The 14,227-nt window shown below is 39.4% G+C and overlaps 2 protein-coding genes across 2 annotated transcripts; one reads left to right on the top strand and one right to left on the bottom strand.

The window, feature by feature from the left end:
- Positions 1–47: 47 nt before the first annotated feature.
- Positions 48–515, top strand: LOC102707486. Its single transcript, XM_006653072.1, has one exon. The coding sequence runs from the start codon at positions 48–50 to the stop codon at positions 513–515; it is 468 nt and encodes a 155-aa protein (XP_006653135.1).
- A 5,180-nt stretch (positions 516–5,695) lies between these two features.
- Positions 5,696–8,679, bottom strand: LOC102707209 (L-type lectin-domain containing receptor kinase IX.1-like). The gene is made up of 3 exons (XM_006653071.2): positions 7,848–8,679; positions 7,184–7,724; positions 5,696–6,626 (listed from the first exon to the last, which is right to left on the bottom strand). The coding sequence occupies exons 1-3, from the start codon at positions 8,677–8,679 to the stop codon at positions 5,975–5,977; spliced, it is 2,025 nt and encodes a 674-aa protein (XP_006653134.2). The 3' UTR covers positions 5,696–5,974.
- Between the last annotated feature and the right edge of the window lie 5,548 nt (positions 8,680–14,227).

Raw genomic sequence — 14,227 nt, 5'->3', positions numbered from 1 at the left:
CGCATCACCCTCAAAGTTGAGCTCGTCGAGGTGGTGGTTGATGATGGATGGCCGGCGCGCACGCCGTCGGCGTCAGCCACCTCTCGTCCTTCCAGGACCGCCTGAGCAGCTCACGGTCTGTGTCGACGCCGATCACGGCCGCGTACAAGGCGGCGCTGGGCAAGGACGTGGAGGCCCAGAAGGCGGCGCAGAACACGACGAACCCGACAAAGGCGTTCAACATCCGCGACATGGATGCCGGGTTTCGGAACGAGTCCGGCTTCGACGCCGCCGGCGTGGACACGACGGTGGTGGGTGTGCTCGACAACAGCTTCTACCTCGCCAAGATGCAGAACATGGTGCTGCTCAGGTCCGACTGGGAGCTGCTCAACGCGACCGACATGCGACGAAAAGTCACTGTGCTCGGTGGCAGCGCTACCAAGTGGGAGATGGAGTTCGCCGCCGCCGTGGTGATGTGCATCGGGTGGGCCGATCTTGCCGTGGTGATGTGCATGGGTGGGCCGATCTTTCAGTGAGTTGTGATAACTACGATTTAAGAGAAACGTTGACGATCCGACTACAACCGTATAAGACGGTGTGTAGCGATCGATACATCTCTCCTTGGGTTGTTGATCTTGCCGATGCAAATCAACCTTATTTCTGCAAGCAAATTGAAGAAACAAGCAAGAACGAGATAAAAGCAATCTAATATTGCAAATAGGAATTGAACACAAATGATAAGTTGGGGTTCCGAAAAACAAGTATCCGAGTAATTGGCCACCACACACGTGTACAAGTAAGTAGCAAAGGCTAAACTTTAATCTAACAAAACCCGAGAAACGCTGAAGGGGTACCTAGCTATATATAGGGGCGGGAGGACGACCAAGGGTGCCCTAGGATCGTGCTCTACCAGATTAGGGCGCACTCCACTTGGGCCCCTCTTGGGTCGGGGTCCCAAACAAAGTTATAAGCCCAAAGACCCATGACAGGTGATGCAGGACCATTTTTCTTCATTTGCGGACGAATTGGATGGAATTTGATTATGAGGCTGGATCTGTTGGAAAGAGGACTCCAAGATCTTTCCATCAAGTACTCATAGACCCAAAACGAATCTCGTATGAAGATTTTGGTGGCCATTTAAATTTAGCGCTGCATCAAGTGGCCGAATTGGATTCCAGCATTCTAAGGATTTGATCTTGATATCATCTTGTTCATCCACGATGGGAGCAATGGTTGTATCCATAGTAGGCATGGTCACATCATCCTTCCCTTCTTCACGGAAAACCATCCTCGGTTTTTCCATATGGTGCTCATCGCGTGTTCTATCTAAAACAACCTGTTTCATCCAATGAAAACAAGAGAAACTCGAACTAATATGATTAGCAATAACATGTATCTCTAGCTTGCATATTTTATCCACATCAATAGGAGGTTCTAAATCTAAACAGATGTAAACTCTATGCACCAAATATATTCCTTTATCATTATATTTGCCAAATATATGAAAAATTATACTAGTTGAACATGGCAAATCAAACTTAGAAAATAATTTCTCCTTCAAACAATTAAGCTCACAAAAGTCAAAATAAAGAATATAGCCTACAATATATTTAGAGAAGACAGCATTTGAAGTTCATCATTCTCGCTGAATAACATGCTTAAATTCAATACATGGAGAATCAAGAATAAAAGTGGCATGTTCATTCACTAGTTGTGGCATGGATATAAGCGAAATACTGTCACACAACTCTTGTTTATCACAAGGAGTAGAATACATATCAATTTGTGACAAAGGCAACACAGAAGTAGGTTCCACCAAAATTTGCTCTAAATTAGCATCGATAGTGGACAAATATAATTTATCAGTTGAACACTCACTTTGAGTAAATTTAGCACCATTTAAGTTACCTTTAATGCCCTCTTCAGCTAATGTAGATGTATTAGTCTTGTCTGTCATTCGTGAGTGATGGGGATGGCATTTCGATCAAATTGTGCTTCTCCTTTTGGTGAATGTTCGAAGCTTTCTGCAAAATGTTAGTGACAGGTGGCACAAGAATAGCTTATTGCTCTATTCGGTTTTGCAAAAGTTTTGTCTCAACGCTACAAGCAAGCATAAACAAAAGGTTTATGTGATTATATGTTACATTAGCAAGCCCAACTTGAATATTGGAATTAATCCCTTTCAAAAATCTAGTCATCGTGTTCTCATTGCTTTCTTTTAACCCACTATAAGTAATACAAATTTTAAACTCATGAAAATACTCCCGCACAGTTTTATCACCTTATTTTAGATGTTCAAATTTGTCACCAAGGGTACATTTGTAATAAGAGCTCACAAAACTCTTTCTCATCATGGTTTTGCATTCATCCCAAGTTTCAGGTTTATTACTCAGATAACTCCACAAAGATAATGCAGAAGAGATAAACTTATTACTAGCAACCTTAATCGTTTGAGCATCAAAAAAATTATAGTTTTCCAATTCATTGTCTACTGCTAGCTCCTAATCAATATATGCAACAGAATCATACTTCCCATTATAGAAGGGTAACTTAGACTCAACTCGTGCTAAATTATAGCCCGGTACCTCATATGCATCACGTGGAGAAGGCGTCATATCTCGTCGAAGGTGTACAAGTCGATATTCTCGTATTCCCTTGCGCAAGCCTACCATGTTTAGTAGAAAACAAGAAACACCACAAGAATATGCACGCTCCTATGAACTACTAGGTAGTGGCAGCTCAAATATCACATACACACTAAAACTTTTAGCCAAGCTCTTACGAGATCTTACCAATGCAAGCGGAATGGTGACATACACCGACTCAACCAAACACCCCATTGGAGGTTGGAAGTATCAATGCCTTGACAAATACTTGCTGCACGACTGCAATCAAATCTGTGGAGCTCTGGGTAGGCTTAAATATGTAGCAAGAAGTAGCAAATGCTCAAATCAGATAATGCAAAGTTAAATAATAGTTCAAAGTCAAGTACCGTGCTAGTCCTAGGCTAGGACAACTAGAGATGTGAGGCTAGACACAAACGATACACAAGCTAACACAACACAACTCAAGCATTCTGGGATATTGAAAACAAACTCAAAGATACAATATGTTTTTTCTTTCTTCTTCTTTTTTCTTTCTCTTCTCTTTTTTTTTGGTGTGGCTTTTTTTACACCTTTCCGCCTTTTCTATTTTTCTAATACTTTTTTCGATTTCTTTTCACCAGACCTGACTAAGGACCAAAATGCAAAGTTATAGGGACTCAAATGTAAATATCAAAGATTATAGGGACCTAAATGCAAAATTGTCATCCAAAAATTTGATGTATACAAAAATAGAATCCTGATGACACGACGATTCCGTTTTTGCAAACAGATCTCAATTCCGACAACAAATAAAATTTTTTTTCGAAATTTGTTTGACATGAGCATGAGGAGTCCGACTCAGTTCGTGGAAGCCGGAGATGCTGTGGAGTGGAGGGGGGAGGACAAACGTGGAGTGGAGGGGGGAGGACGGCCAAACCAAAGGAAGGAAACAATCTAACCAATCTAAAACCTTACTTTCTTGTGGACCAAGTAAGGAAATAAATCAATCTAGACACTAATCTATGATCTGTTATCCCGTCCTTTTCCCTTCTCACGTGCAACCTTTGAGCACAGTAATGGCACAAAGAAAACCATAGATGTAAACGACACAAGTCCCAAACTAACCAAAGAAAATTTCCCGAAACGACAAAAATAGAACCATGGCAGCGAGCCGATTCCGTTTTCATAGGTCCGATGACAACAAAGACACGGCAGCAGAATATAATGGTGGTACTTAGACATGAACTGAACTGAAAACTCTAGACGGACTAACCCTAAGACCATCAACACGACTCCACAATGCAAGGCAAAACTCAACAATGCAAAAACTGAAAAGAACAATGCAAGGCAGCAAGATGGCTAGGTAAAGGATGAACTAATCTAATCTAATCTACTCTTTTTTTTGGCTATTTTCTTGTTTATGGGAAGATAAAAACTCACCGAGCAACGAAAGCTCTGATACCACTTGATGTGCACAGGGGTGGCCCGATCTTTCGGTGAGTTGTGATAACTACGATTTGGGAGAAACGTTGACGATCCGACTACAACCGTACAAGACGTTGTGTTGTGCCTTAGCGACCGATACACCTCTTCTTGGGTTGTTGATATTGCCAATACATATCAACCTTATCCCTGCAAACAAATCGAAGAAACAAGCAAGAACAAGATAAAAGCAATCTGATATTGCAAATAGGAATTAAACACAAATGATATGTTGGGGTTCCGAAGAACAAGTATCCGAGTGGTTGCGCCAACACACACGTGTACAAGCAAGTAGCACGGGATAAACTTTAATCTAACAAAACCCGAGAAACCCTGAAGGGGTACCTAGCTATTTATAGGGGTGAGAGGACAACCAAGGGTGCCCTAGGGTCGTGCTCCACCAGAATAGGGCGCACTCTACTTGGACCTCTTTTGGACCAGGGTCCCAAACAAAGTTACAAGCCCAAAGGCCCATGACAGGTGATGCAGCACCATTTTTCTTCATTTGCGAACGACTTGGATGGAGTTGGATGATGATGCTAGATCCGTTGGAAAGAGGACTCCAAGATCTTTCCATCATGTACTCATAGACCCAAAACGGAGCTCGTATGAAGATTTGGCGGCCATTTAAATTCAGCGCTGCATCAGGTGGCCGAATCAGATTCCAGCACTCTAAGGACTTGATCTTGATATTATCTTGTTCATCCATGATGGAAGCAATGGTTGTATCTATAGTAGGCATGGTCACATCACATGGCCAAGCTCAGCAACCTCCTTGCCGAGGTGACCCAGGAAGAACTGCAGATCCATCAACAACCTGAACTAGAGAAACATTATTTATCCTTGGTTTAATACCTCTGATTTTGGAATTGTTTAAGATACCCTTGAATGATCGTGAGTCATTTATTGCTTTGGATCCAATAGAACTGATTTTATTATACTGGTACATACCAGTAGTGTGTGTATTAAAATTTTGTAATGAGTAAAATATATAACTCTACGATAAATTTGCTTATTATATATCATTTTAAAATAGATAAATTGATAAATATATTTTACCAAAGTTTAGAATAAAAATATTTAATATACTTATAAAAATAAGTAGTTAGATATAAATTTTATTAGCCTACTACCACTACCAGTACTAGACTGTACCATAACATTGCCCCTGATTTTTGTTTTGTGTTATAATGGGTAAAGTTTCAAGATGCAGATTGTTATATCCTGGTCCTAGACTTGAGCGTGTGGAAAGAAAACTCAGTGAAATGATAAGAACAAACTGTCAAACTCAAATAACCATATGGTGGATGAGAAGATAATGAGAGGTTAACAGAGTAAGTAGTACTCAAATCGTGGTCAAGTATGTAACTAGTGAGTAATTATCGAAAAAAATAAATCCTGTTTTGGGTATAACCCTTAGCTACAAGACTTGTCTTGTACCTTTTAATCGTACAATGAGAGTCAGCTGCAACTTGTACTACACATCAATGTACATTTAATTACTGTTCAAAATAATTTCATTGAAATATTTTATATTAAAAGGCTTTTTAGTCCTGTCTAGATTTATCTATTAATGAATGTTTATAATTTGTATATATATCTACATTCATTACCATATATATAAATGTAGACAAGGGTAAAAAGTCTTATATTATGAAACTGGGGAATTACAATTGTATTTGGTACATAGATAAGTTGAAGCAGATACACTGGAAATATATGCAGTTTATTACTTTATGAAGTGTTACAGACATACAAGTAAGTTGAAAAGGCAATCGCAGGATAACTTGATGAACATGAGAATATAACATGGCATCAGCAGCTGTTGTGTTGCAAGGACCAAGCATGCGTGGGTGGCTGCTTAATTACATGATGTAGTCGAAGAAGTACGTCCTGGCGATGGAAGGCTGATTGAATTTTTGTCCCAGCTATGGGACAGCTCTGTGCGTAGAAGAGTTGCCTGGTGCCTCATCGCCATCATAGCCATTGCCAGCCGACGCAGTGGAGTCGTAATCTTGGCCTGGTAGTGAAGAAGCCACGGTAGAGTTGACGATGAAGTTAAGGTTAGGCAATGGCGCCCCACGCTCCAGGACATCCATTGCTTGGCTCATGGAAGGGCGGTGTTGAGTCTCCAAGGCGGAGCACCAGAGCCCCAGCACTATGACACGCTTCATCTCTGTCCTATCATGGCCACCACCAATGGCTAACCTTGTATCCGCCGCCTCGATAACATCACCGCCCCTCCGGTACAAGTCCCAGATCTGCTCCCTGTGTCTCCTCGCACAGGCTATTTCAAGAAGGGCGATGCCGAAACTGTACACATCCGAGCTACGGTTGAAACTAACCTTGCCATGTTTCATGCACTGTGGATCAAGGTACCCCTGTGAGCCTATGGCAGTTGTCTCCATGGTTGCATTGTCTGGGCTTGCCACTCTTGACAGACCAAAATCGGCGAGCTTAGCATTGAAATTGTCATCCAATAGTACGTTGGCTGGTTTGATATCTCTATGTAAGATATATGGGTCATGCTCATGATGTAGGTAGAGTAGACCTGACCCAATGCCCTTGGCTATTTTGTACCTATTTGACCATTATAGTTAGCTAAATAGATTGATCATAGGATACACATACTGAATTAATTTTACCTGTTTTAAATCACTAAATCGTTAATAATTATGATGAAAAAATGCAAAACATCTGGTCAACCGTTTTTACTTAAATCATGAACTTATTAATTTTGAGTTTTATCATTATTAAATCATGAGGTATACTAAGTCGAGACTCTCCAACACAAATACAAATAAAAAATACCTTTTAATTTCTAGTGACCAAAATATTGAATTGAAAATTGCAATAAAATGTAAAGCCTTATAGGTAAAACGAAAAAGTAAAAAAAGATATTAGGACATATTCCACATATTGTGATGGGTCTATATCGTATCAATGAACACCAATCGATATAGGTATATACAAATTACAAATTGAATTTATAGAAGTAGAAACAATAAGTTTATGTTTTTAACATAATTGTATTTATGTAAATAAAAACGGGTGTTAAAACCAATTTTACTTGAGAATCTAGCTCCAAAAATCGCTAATATAATTAATAGAAACACAGTATGCATCTATGGGTATACCTTGTTTGCCATGACAGTACCTCTGCATCCTCGCTCTTGTACAAGTAATCGTACAGGTTGCCTTTTTTCATCCACTCATAGACAAGGAAGAGATCGTTGTTCTTGTCACTCCAGAAACAGCTGCACATCAAACGGAAGATATTCCACCAGCTGTATCCACGGCTGCACCAACCAAAAAATCTGACGAGGTTCTTGTGCTTGGCTTCGTTGATTGTGCAGACTTCGGCGAAGAAGTCCTTATGCCCTTCGCTGGACTCCCTCACTATTTTCTTCACAGCAACATGATGGCCGAGCTGTTTCAGCTCTCCGCGGTACACTGCCCCAAAGGCGCCCTGCCCAAGCTTGCGATCCTCAGAGAAATCGTCAGTCGCGGCGGCCAGATCGCGGTAGTCGAACCGCCTGGTGCCGCCTGTGCCTTTGTTGAAAGTGTTTCGAATCCTTTTCTGCTGCCAGCACGAGTACATCAACCAAGACAGGAACACTAACGCAATAGTTCCTCCTATCACTCCTCCAACAATTGTTACCAGTTTCTTGCGTCCATCTGCAAACCAAACCATCGCCATATATATATTTATTTGATGTTATTTATAGTGCGTGCTAGATTCATATATACTACAAGTTCTAGGGCGGGTGAAATTAATAAAAAGAGAAACATCATCCATACCTGGTGGGATAGGAGCGAGAGTTGAGTTGAATGACCATGACTTTAGCAGATGCTTCTCCTTGCAATCTCCGGTGCTTGCAGAAAACCCCACGGCCACCTCCGGCCCCGGAAGCAAGGTGACCAAATTGGGCAGCTGCGCAGTGACTTGGAAGGGATTATTAGCAGAATTAGGATGGTCATGGAGCCACAGGGAAGTGACCAGCATTCCTGAGCTGCTGTTAAAAGTGATGTCGGCCGTCATGCTCCCGTTGAGGCTCGAGGGCAGGAGTGCCGTTCTAAAGGAATGCTTGACGGAGCTTAAGTCGATGCCGATGTGGTTTCCGGCTGGGTCGTAGGTCGATCTGTTGTACGTGTCAAACTCGACGGCGACGAAACGATCTCTGCCCTGGGCAATATCGGTGTCACCGTCGATGAGGGCGAGGTCTCCCCCGTCTGCGTTGCGCGGCATGACTGACGGGTAACTGGCCAGGAAGAAAGTCATGCCTTCCCCTTGGCAGCCGCCGCCGATGGGCTCGATGGCGAAGGTGAACCTCGTGGCGAAGCTGGCCACCTCGACGCCCGTGTTGTTCTTGTTGTTGCGGTAGAGTAGCACCGGACGATTGTACGACATCCGGCCCTGGCAGCGGGCGGTGCAGCTCGTGAGCTCCACCACCCCGTCGACCGGTTTCTCTGCGTCGTCGAGGAAGTTCAGGTCATCTAGGTGATACTCGGATGTGTTGGAGAAGTTGAAGCTGAAGGAAACCGGCGGCACGAAATCTGCAGCTGCGACGACATGAGAAGAATCAGGCGACGCGAAGAAGAAGAGAAGGATCAGGAGATAGGGCGTAGCCATTGTCCTTGCTGCTGGCGAGATTTCCACCATATATTGCCGAGATTCAGCATTTTTGCAACGTTTATATAGAGGTGGCAGCGGGTTGGATAAGCTGCGGTAAAGGGTTTACCCGTCCGTGTGCATACCGCAACCCTAATTTTTCAGCCCGCGAGTATACTTACGGGTATAGTTTCATACCCACACCCACGCCCACGCCCACGTACCGGGTCTTGGTATCCATCGGGCACCCGTCGGATCTCAACAAATACAATCATAGTGATTAAAGCCGTAAGAATTTGAATCTACCACATTTCTACCATACTAACTAGCAACAATATATATGAACTAATCAACTAATCTATTATATATATAAAGTAAGAGAAAAAGGAACTTTCATTTTATCTCTCACAGGCTAGAAATTCTAGGATTAATCGAAGAAAAATAAGAGAAAAAAAATCAATCGGGCTAAAGTAAAAATAGCAATGTCAATAAAAAAAACAATCGGATAGATAAACCAATCGGGCAGATATTTTTTTATTCTAACAGCTATAAGAGAAAAAGGCCCGATCAATAGCAATAAAAGAAAAGAAGAGAAACCAATCCGACAGATTATATAAGAAAAAAGAAAAGATTTTTTTATCGGACAACTAAAGGAGAAAAGAATGGCTTTTTTTAATCGGACAAGGAAAATCTCCGTTAAACAATCCCAAATTTCACCTAGGCTGGTATGAGTATATGTTAAGCCCATGAATTAGCGCACGTGATAATCAAACAAAACCTAACTACGTGAAGCCCATATGAATCAAAGACACAATAAGATGCTTATGTGCATTATAATGATCAGTTTACCGAATCTTTTATATATATAAAGTAATAGAAAAATAAGTCATCATGTTCACTTTTATGGGCTAGAAAATATCATATTATTGAAATTAAAAATAAAGAAAAATAATCTCCCTCTAGTTCATATAATTGACACCAGTTACTGTTTATGTGGAAACTTTAACCATTCGTCTTTTTTGAAAAATATTGTGTATAACAAAAAATATATTATATTTGTGATGTATGACGTATAAATATACAACAATACAACTTTCAGTATCATCACCCAATCTTTTAAATTTTATTGATAGTCAAAGTTAAAATAGTAATGGTCAACGGTGACAAGTAAATGAAGATGGAGAGAGTAAAAAAGAGTCTATGCATAATAAAGTTTAGAAAAATCTAAACCTCAGATTAAAAATTTTAAAATAATTGATATTGATGGAAGATTCCATCTATAAATACAATTTGGAAACATCTAAAATTCTGGTAATCATATTAGAAATACAATTTCAGAATTAAGAAAAATAATAAAAAAGAGTCCATACGCAAATAAATCTCTGATTAAAAAGTTTAAAATAATTGATATTAAGGGAAGAGTCTATCTATAAATAAAATTTAGGAATTAAAAATATAGAAAAATAAAAAGAGTCCATGTGCAAATATAATTTAGAAAAATTCAAATCTTGATTAAAAATTTTAGAATAATTTTGTTAACGCCAGATTTTGGTAAATAGTCGTTACAGATTAAAACGCAATTAAGAGACCGAATTGGACAGGAAGGGGAGAATCGACTGAAAGCAGGAATTGGAAGCATTGGAGTTGTAGCCGATAAAGTGCGAATCGGACGAGACTTGGAGTCCGATTGGGATTGAAGTATTAGAGATATATTCGGTTTTAATTGTGAGTCCGTGTAAGATAGTTAAATTTTATCTCAAAGCTTGTTTAGGATTCTCTTATTTAATTAGAGTCTGAATAATATGAAGTTAGGTAGTAGCGGATTCTTATCCAGTTGGTTATTTCCCAGGACTATAAATATAAGTGCCCGGGGTCATTGTAAGATATCTCTAGATCAATTGAACTTGGCGCATCGCCTCAAATCCTCGGCTTGCTTGAGCTTTCGGCGCGGAGTTTGTCAGCTGCGCAATGTAAGTTCTAGTTCGTCGAAACCCGTCGATCAACTAAGATAGAATTGTCTCGGTTAAGTCCGATCTTCTGTCTAGTTGATCGGTGGGCTGAGTTCTATCACTATTTTAATCCGTTTTAGCTTAACGTAATGGTAGTTCTCGATCAAGTCCTTGTAAGTTCTTCTGTCTAATTTGTTCGCATGAATTTTGCTTATCTGATTCTGTCTCGGTTCGGTCCAATCAATTAGGTTTGCTAGGTTCATGTTATCAGATTAGATTGGAGGCTTGCGAGGGCTTATCACTGGAGTTTTAGCCAGCAGTATCTTGAGTGATCCACTGAGTGGTCGGTTAAATTCGTTGATCTTCATGTTTCTATGGTTATATCGTGCTAGACTGCATACTGTCTCGGTTAGGTCTGATATATATATGTTTGGTACGATATGTTGATAAAAGTCTGTTCCATCGGCTGGGTTTAATAGATTGGTTGATGGATTACGCTGCTTTGCTATCTCTTTATTTGCATGCCATAATATTCATCTGATGATTATGCATTGTTATACTCAGATCTGTACTGTCTCGATTAGGTTCAATCTTCTAGATCTAGCATAGGCATGTGTGTCGTCGGTTGTTATTGTTTTATGTTGATGATTAGTATAGCATTCCAGTTTACATGCAATTCCACATTTAGTTTCATATCGGTTGATAATTTTACATGCGATAAGTACTGAAGCGATCCGATCGGCTGATTAATCTTAAGACTGTCTCGGAGGCAGTTAGATCCGATCTTTCAAGATTAATCAGCTGCTTGGATTGTTTAGTGATTATCCCGCTTCTGATTCAGTCGATTGGGCATATGTATAACTGGTATCGTAAATTTCCGTAAAGCCGATCGTCTGGTTCATCGGCTAGGGTCCTGAAACGGTATCGGCTATCCAGCCGATAGCGGTTTTGGGGTTAACTATTTTCCTATGTTATATCTTGTCAGTTACAGGATCAAACTGATTGGCACGCTCGGTAATTCTAAGAATTAGGCCCTACACTGGAATTGTCTAAGATTGATTTCCAGGCCTGCGTGTGTGATCGTTGATTGTTATTTTCAGTGTCAACACATTTATATTGAGGGAAGAGACCATCTATAAGTACAATTTGGAAACATCTAAAATTCTGGCTAAAAATTAGAAAAAATTAAGAGAAAAAGTCAATATATAAATACAATTTAGAAATATCTAAAATTTGAATTATAAATTAAATATTATGTAGAAATGAGTTTATGTATAGTACTGTTTAGAACATAGGTAAATGGAGTTCCATGTAAAAATATAATTTAAAAAATTTAAAATCGAATTAACAATTAAAACCTAATTATTATAAAGATAAGATACCCTATATATCTACAATTTATAACGATACTAGTCGCGTAATATGCGCGGACCACAGTACTAGTTAAATCAAATAACAGTGTCATATCTCATATGCATATTATTGTCCACTATGTTTTTTCATTATGCACATGCATATTATTAAAAGTTTAGAATTCACAAAACAAAAATATTATTATTATTCATAGTTTATACTGAAGCTGAACAGCACACAAAAATTTAACATATGCTTTTGGATTTTTTATGGGATAGACCACTTTACATGTTGTATGAAGGTAGGATATTCGTATTTCTATAGGACTGCAGGTGCCCATTGGAAACCGATAGGTTCCTATGGGTGAAGACCTGTATCCGCACCCGACCCGCAAATATACCCGACCCGTATGTACGTGCGGACGAGATTTCTTACTCTTCCCTATGCCCATCGGGTCTCTACGTTTATATAAGCAATATTAGAAATCGAGCCATTACCAATCCTCGTTGCAATGATACTCACCAGAGACTACCAAAATCAAGCGCACAGACCAGGTTGAGCGTTCCTGTCTAATGCAAAACCAAGTTCGAATCACCATGCAAAATCACTTTAGGATTCTTGACTTGAAAGGTTGGTAATTTCGCCGAATACGTAGAAAGTCGATACCGGTGACTTCCAACAAGAGGAGTCAAACAAGAATGATTATTCAAAGTTTGTCCTGTGGGTTTTTCTCACTAGTACGTAAGTGTTTAGGTCGGCCCTCCATTTCTTATGGGTGTTTAGATGGCAAAAGTTTTTCGGAGAAATGTCACATCGGACGTTTGACCGAACGTCGGAAGAAGTTTTCGGACACGAATGAAAAAACGAATTTCACAGCTCGTCTGAAAACCGCAAGACGAATCTTTTGAGCTTAATTATGCCGTTATTAGCATATTTTGGTTACTGTAGCATTTATGGCTAATCATGGACTAATTAGTCTCAACAAATTCGTCTCACGATTTCTCACGTAACTGTGCAATTAGTTTTTTGGTTCATCTATGTTTAATGTTTTATTTAGATATTCAAAGATTCAATGTGATGTTTTTGGAAAAAAATTTAAAAACTAAACAAGGCCTTAATTTGAGTGGTCGGAAAGTTGGCAGGCCAGCTAACAACACAAATAGACTGATTTTAATACGTTGAAGTAGCCCCTGCCTGCCCAAGTGGGTTGTTTGTATATATCACATCGGATGTTTGGATACTTATTATAAATTATTATAAATAGTAAACATAGACTATCAATAAAATACATTTATAATCTTGGACTAATTCCCGAGACAAATCTAATGAGCATAATTAATCCATGATTAGCCTATGTGTTGCTACAGTAAATATTTGCTAATTATGGATTAATTAGGCTCAAAAAATTCGTGTCGCGAATTAACTCTTATTTATGAAGTTAGTTTTTTTAATCTATATTTAATATTTTAAATTAATGTTAAACATCCGATATGATATATGGTACGAAGTTTAGTCCCACCCCTGCTCGATTGTGTACTTGCGTTTGCTGATGGCTGCACCCAGGAAGAAGCAAAATCGTGGGCAACGCCCCATGGCCCACGCGCGTCGATCGATAAACAGCGAACCAGCAAACGTGACCGCGGAGCGAGGAAGCAGCGAATCCAACGGCGCCACCTAGTAGGCCAGACGACCTGAGCAGTTCACCTCAACGTTTGTTTAAGGGCAGGTACAACAACTGGCTATAGCTGGCTTTAAACATATTTTAACAAGATAAGAAAAAAGAAAAAAGCAGTGGGCTATAAATTTATAGCCAGCTGCAGTACAGACTTTAAGACATAGTGTGTATGACAGGTGTGACATAGTAGTATATGTTTTGTAGGTAACTGTTGTATAAATTGACTATTATATTGGCTATAGATGAATTGGAACTAGTAGTTGGCTATTGCATTGAACTTGCTCTAACATACGTCTTATTTCAAAAAATATGTATATATAGAAGAAAATAAATTATAATTAAAATATATTTATAAATAAATTCAATCACAACAAAACAAGTGATAACTACTTAAATTTATTTAAATAAGATGAATGGTTTAACATATGCAAATAATCAACCTATTCTTCTGTTATAAAGGCCATTCTCAGTGGTCTATTTTATTTCACAGTCTTTAAGTGTGACACGTCAGCATTCTAGTTTGTTATCTGAAATGAAAGAGCATGTCTCAACGATTTGTTTTATTTCACAGTTTCATAAATTTGATAGGCTA

This window comes from Oryza brachyantha, chromosome 4, assembly GCF_000231095.2.
Source record: "Oryza brachyantha chromosome 4, ObraRS2, whole genome shotgun sequence".
In the NCBI taxonomy this organism is placed as follows: domain Eukaryota; kingdom Viridiplantae; phylum Streptophyta; class Magnoliopsida; order Poales; family Poaceae; genus Oryza; species Oryza brachyantha.
The sequence above is the reverse complement of the archived record's forward strand: the minus strand, read 5'-3'. Positions and strand labels throughout refer to the sequence as shown.

Bases quoted from the DNA above. Each gene is read 5' to 3' on its own strand.
- LOC102707486 (XM_006653072.1), top strand. From the start codon at position 48: ATGGCCGGCGCGCACGCCGTCGGCGTCAGCCACCTCTCGTCCTTCCAG.
- LOC102707209 (XM_006653071.2), bottom strand. From the start codon at position 8,679: ATGGCTACGCCCTATCTCCTGATCCTTCTCTTCTTCTTCGCGTCGCCT. The intron at 7,725-7,847 runs GTATGGATGATG...TTTGGTTTGCAG, and splicing joins TCTCGCTCCTATCCCACCAG to ATGGACGCAAGAAACTGGTA. The intron at 6,627-7,183 runs GTATACCCATAG...ATGGTCAAATAG, and splicing joins GTACTGTCATGGCAAACAAG to GTACAAAATAGCCAAGGGCA.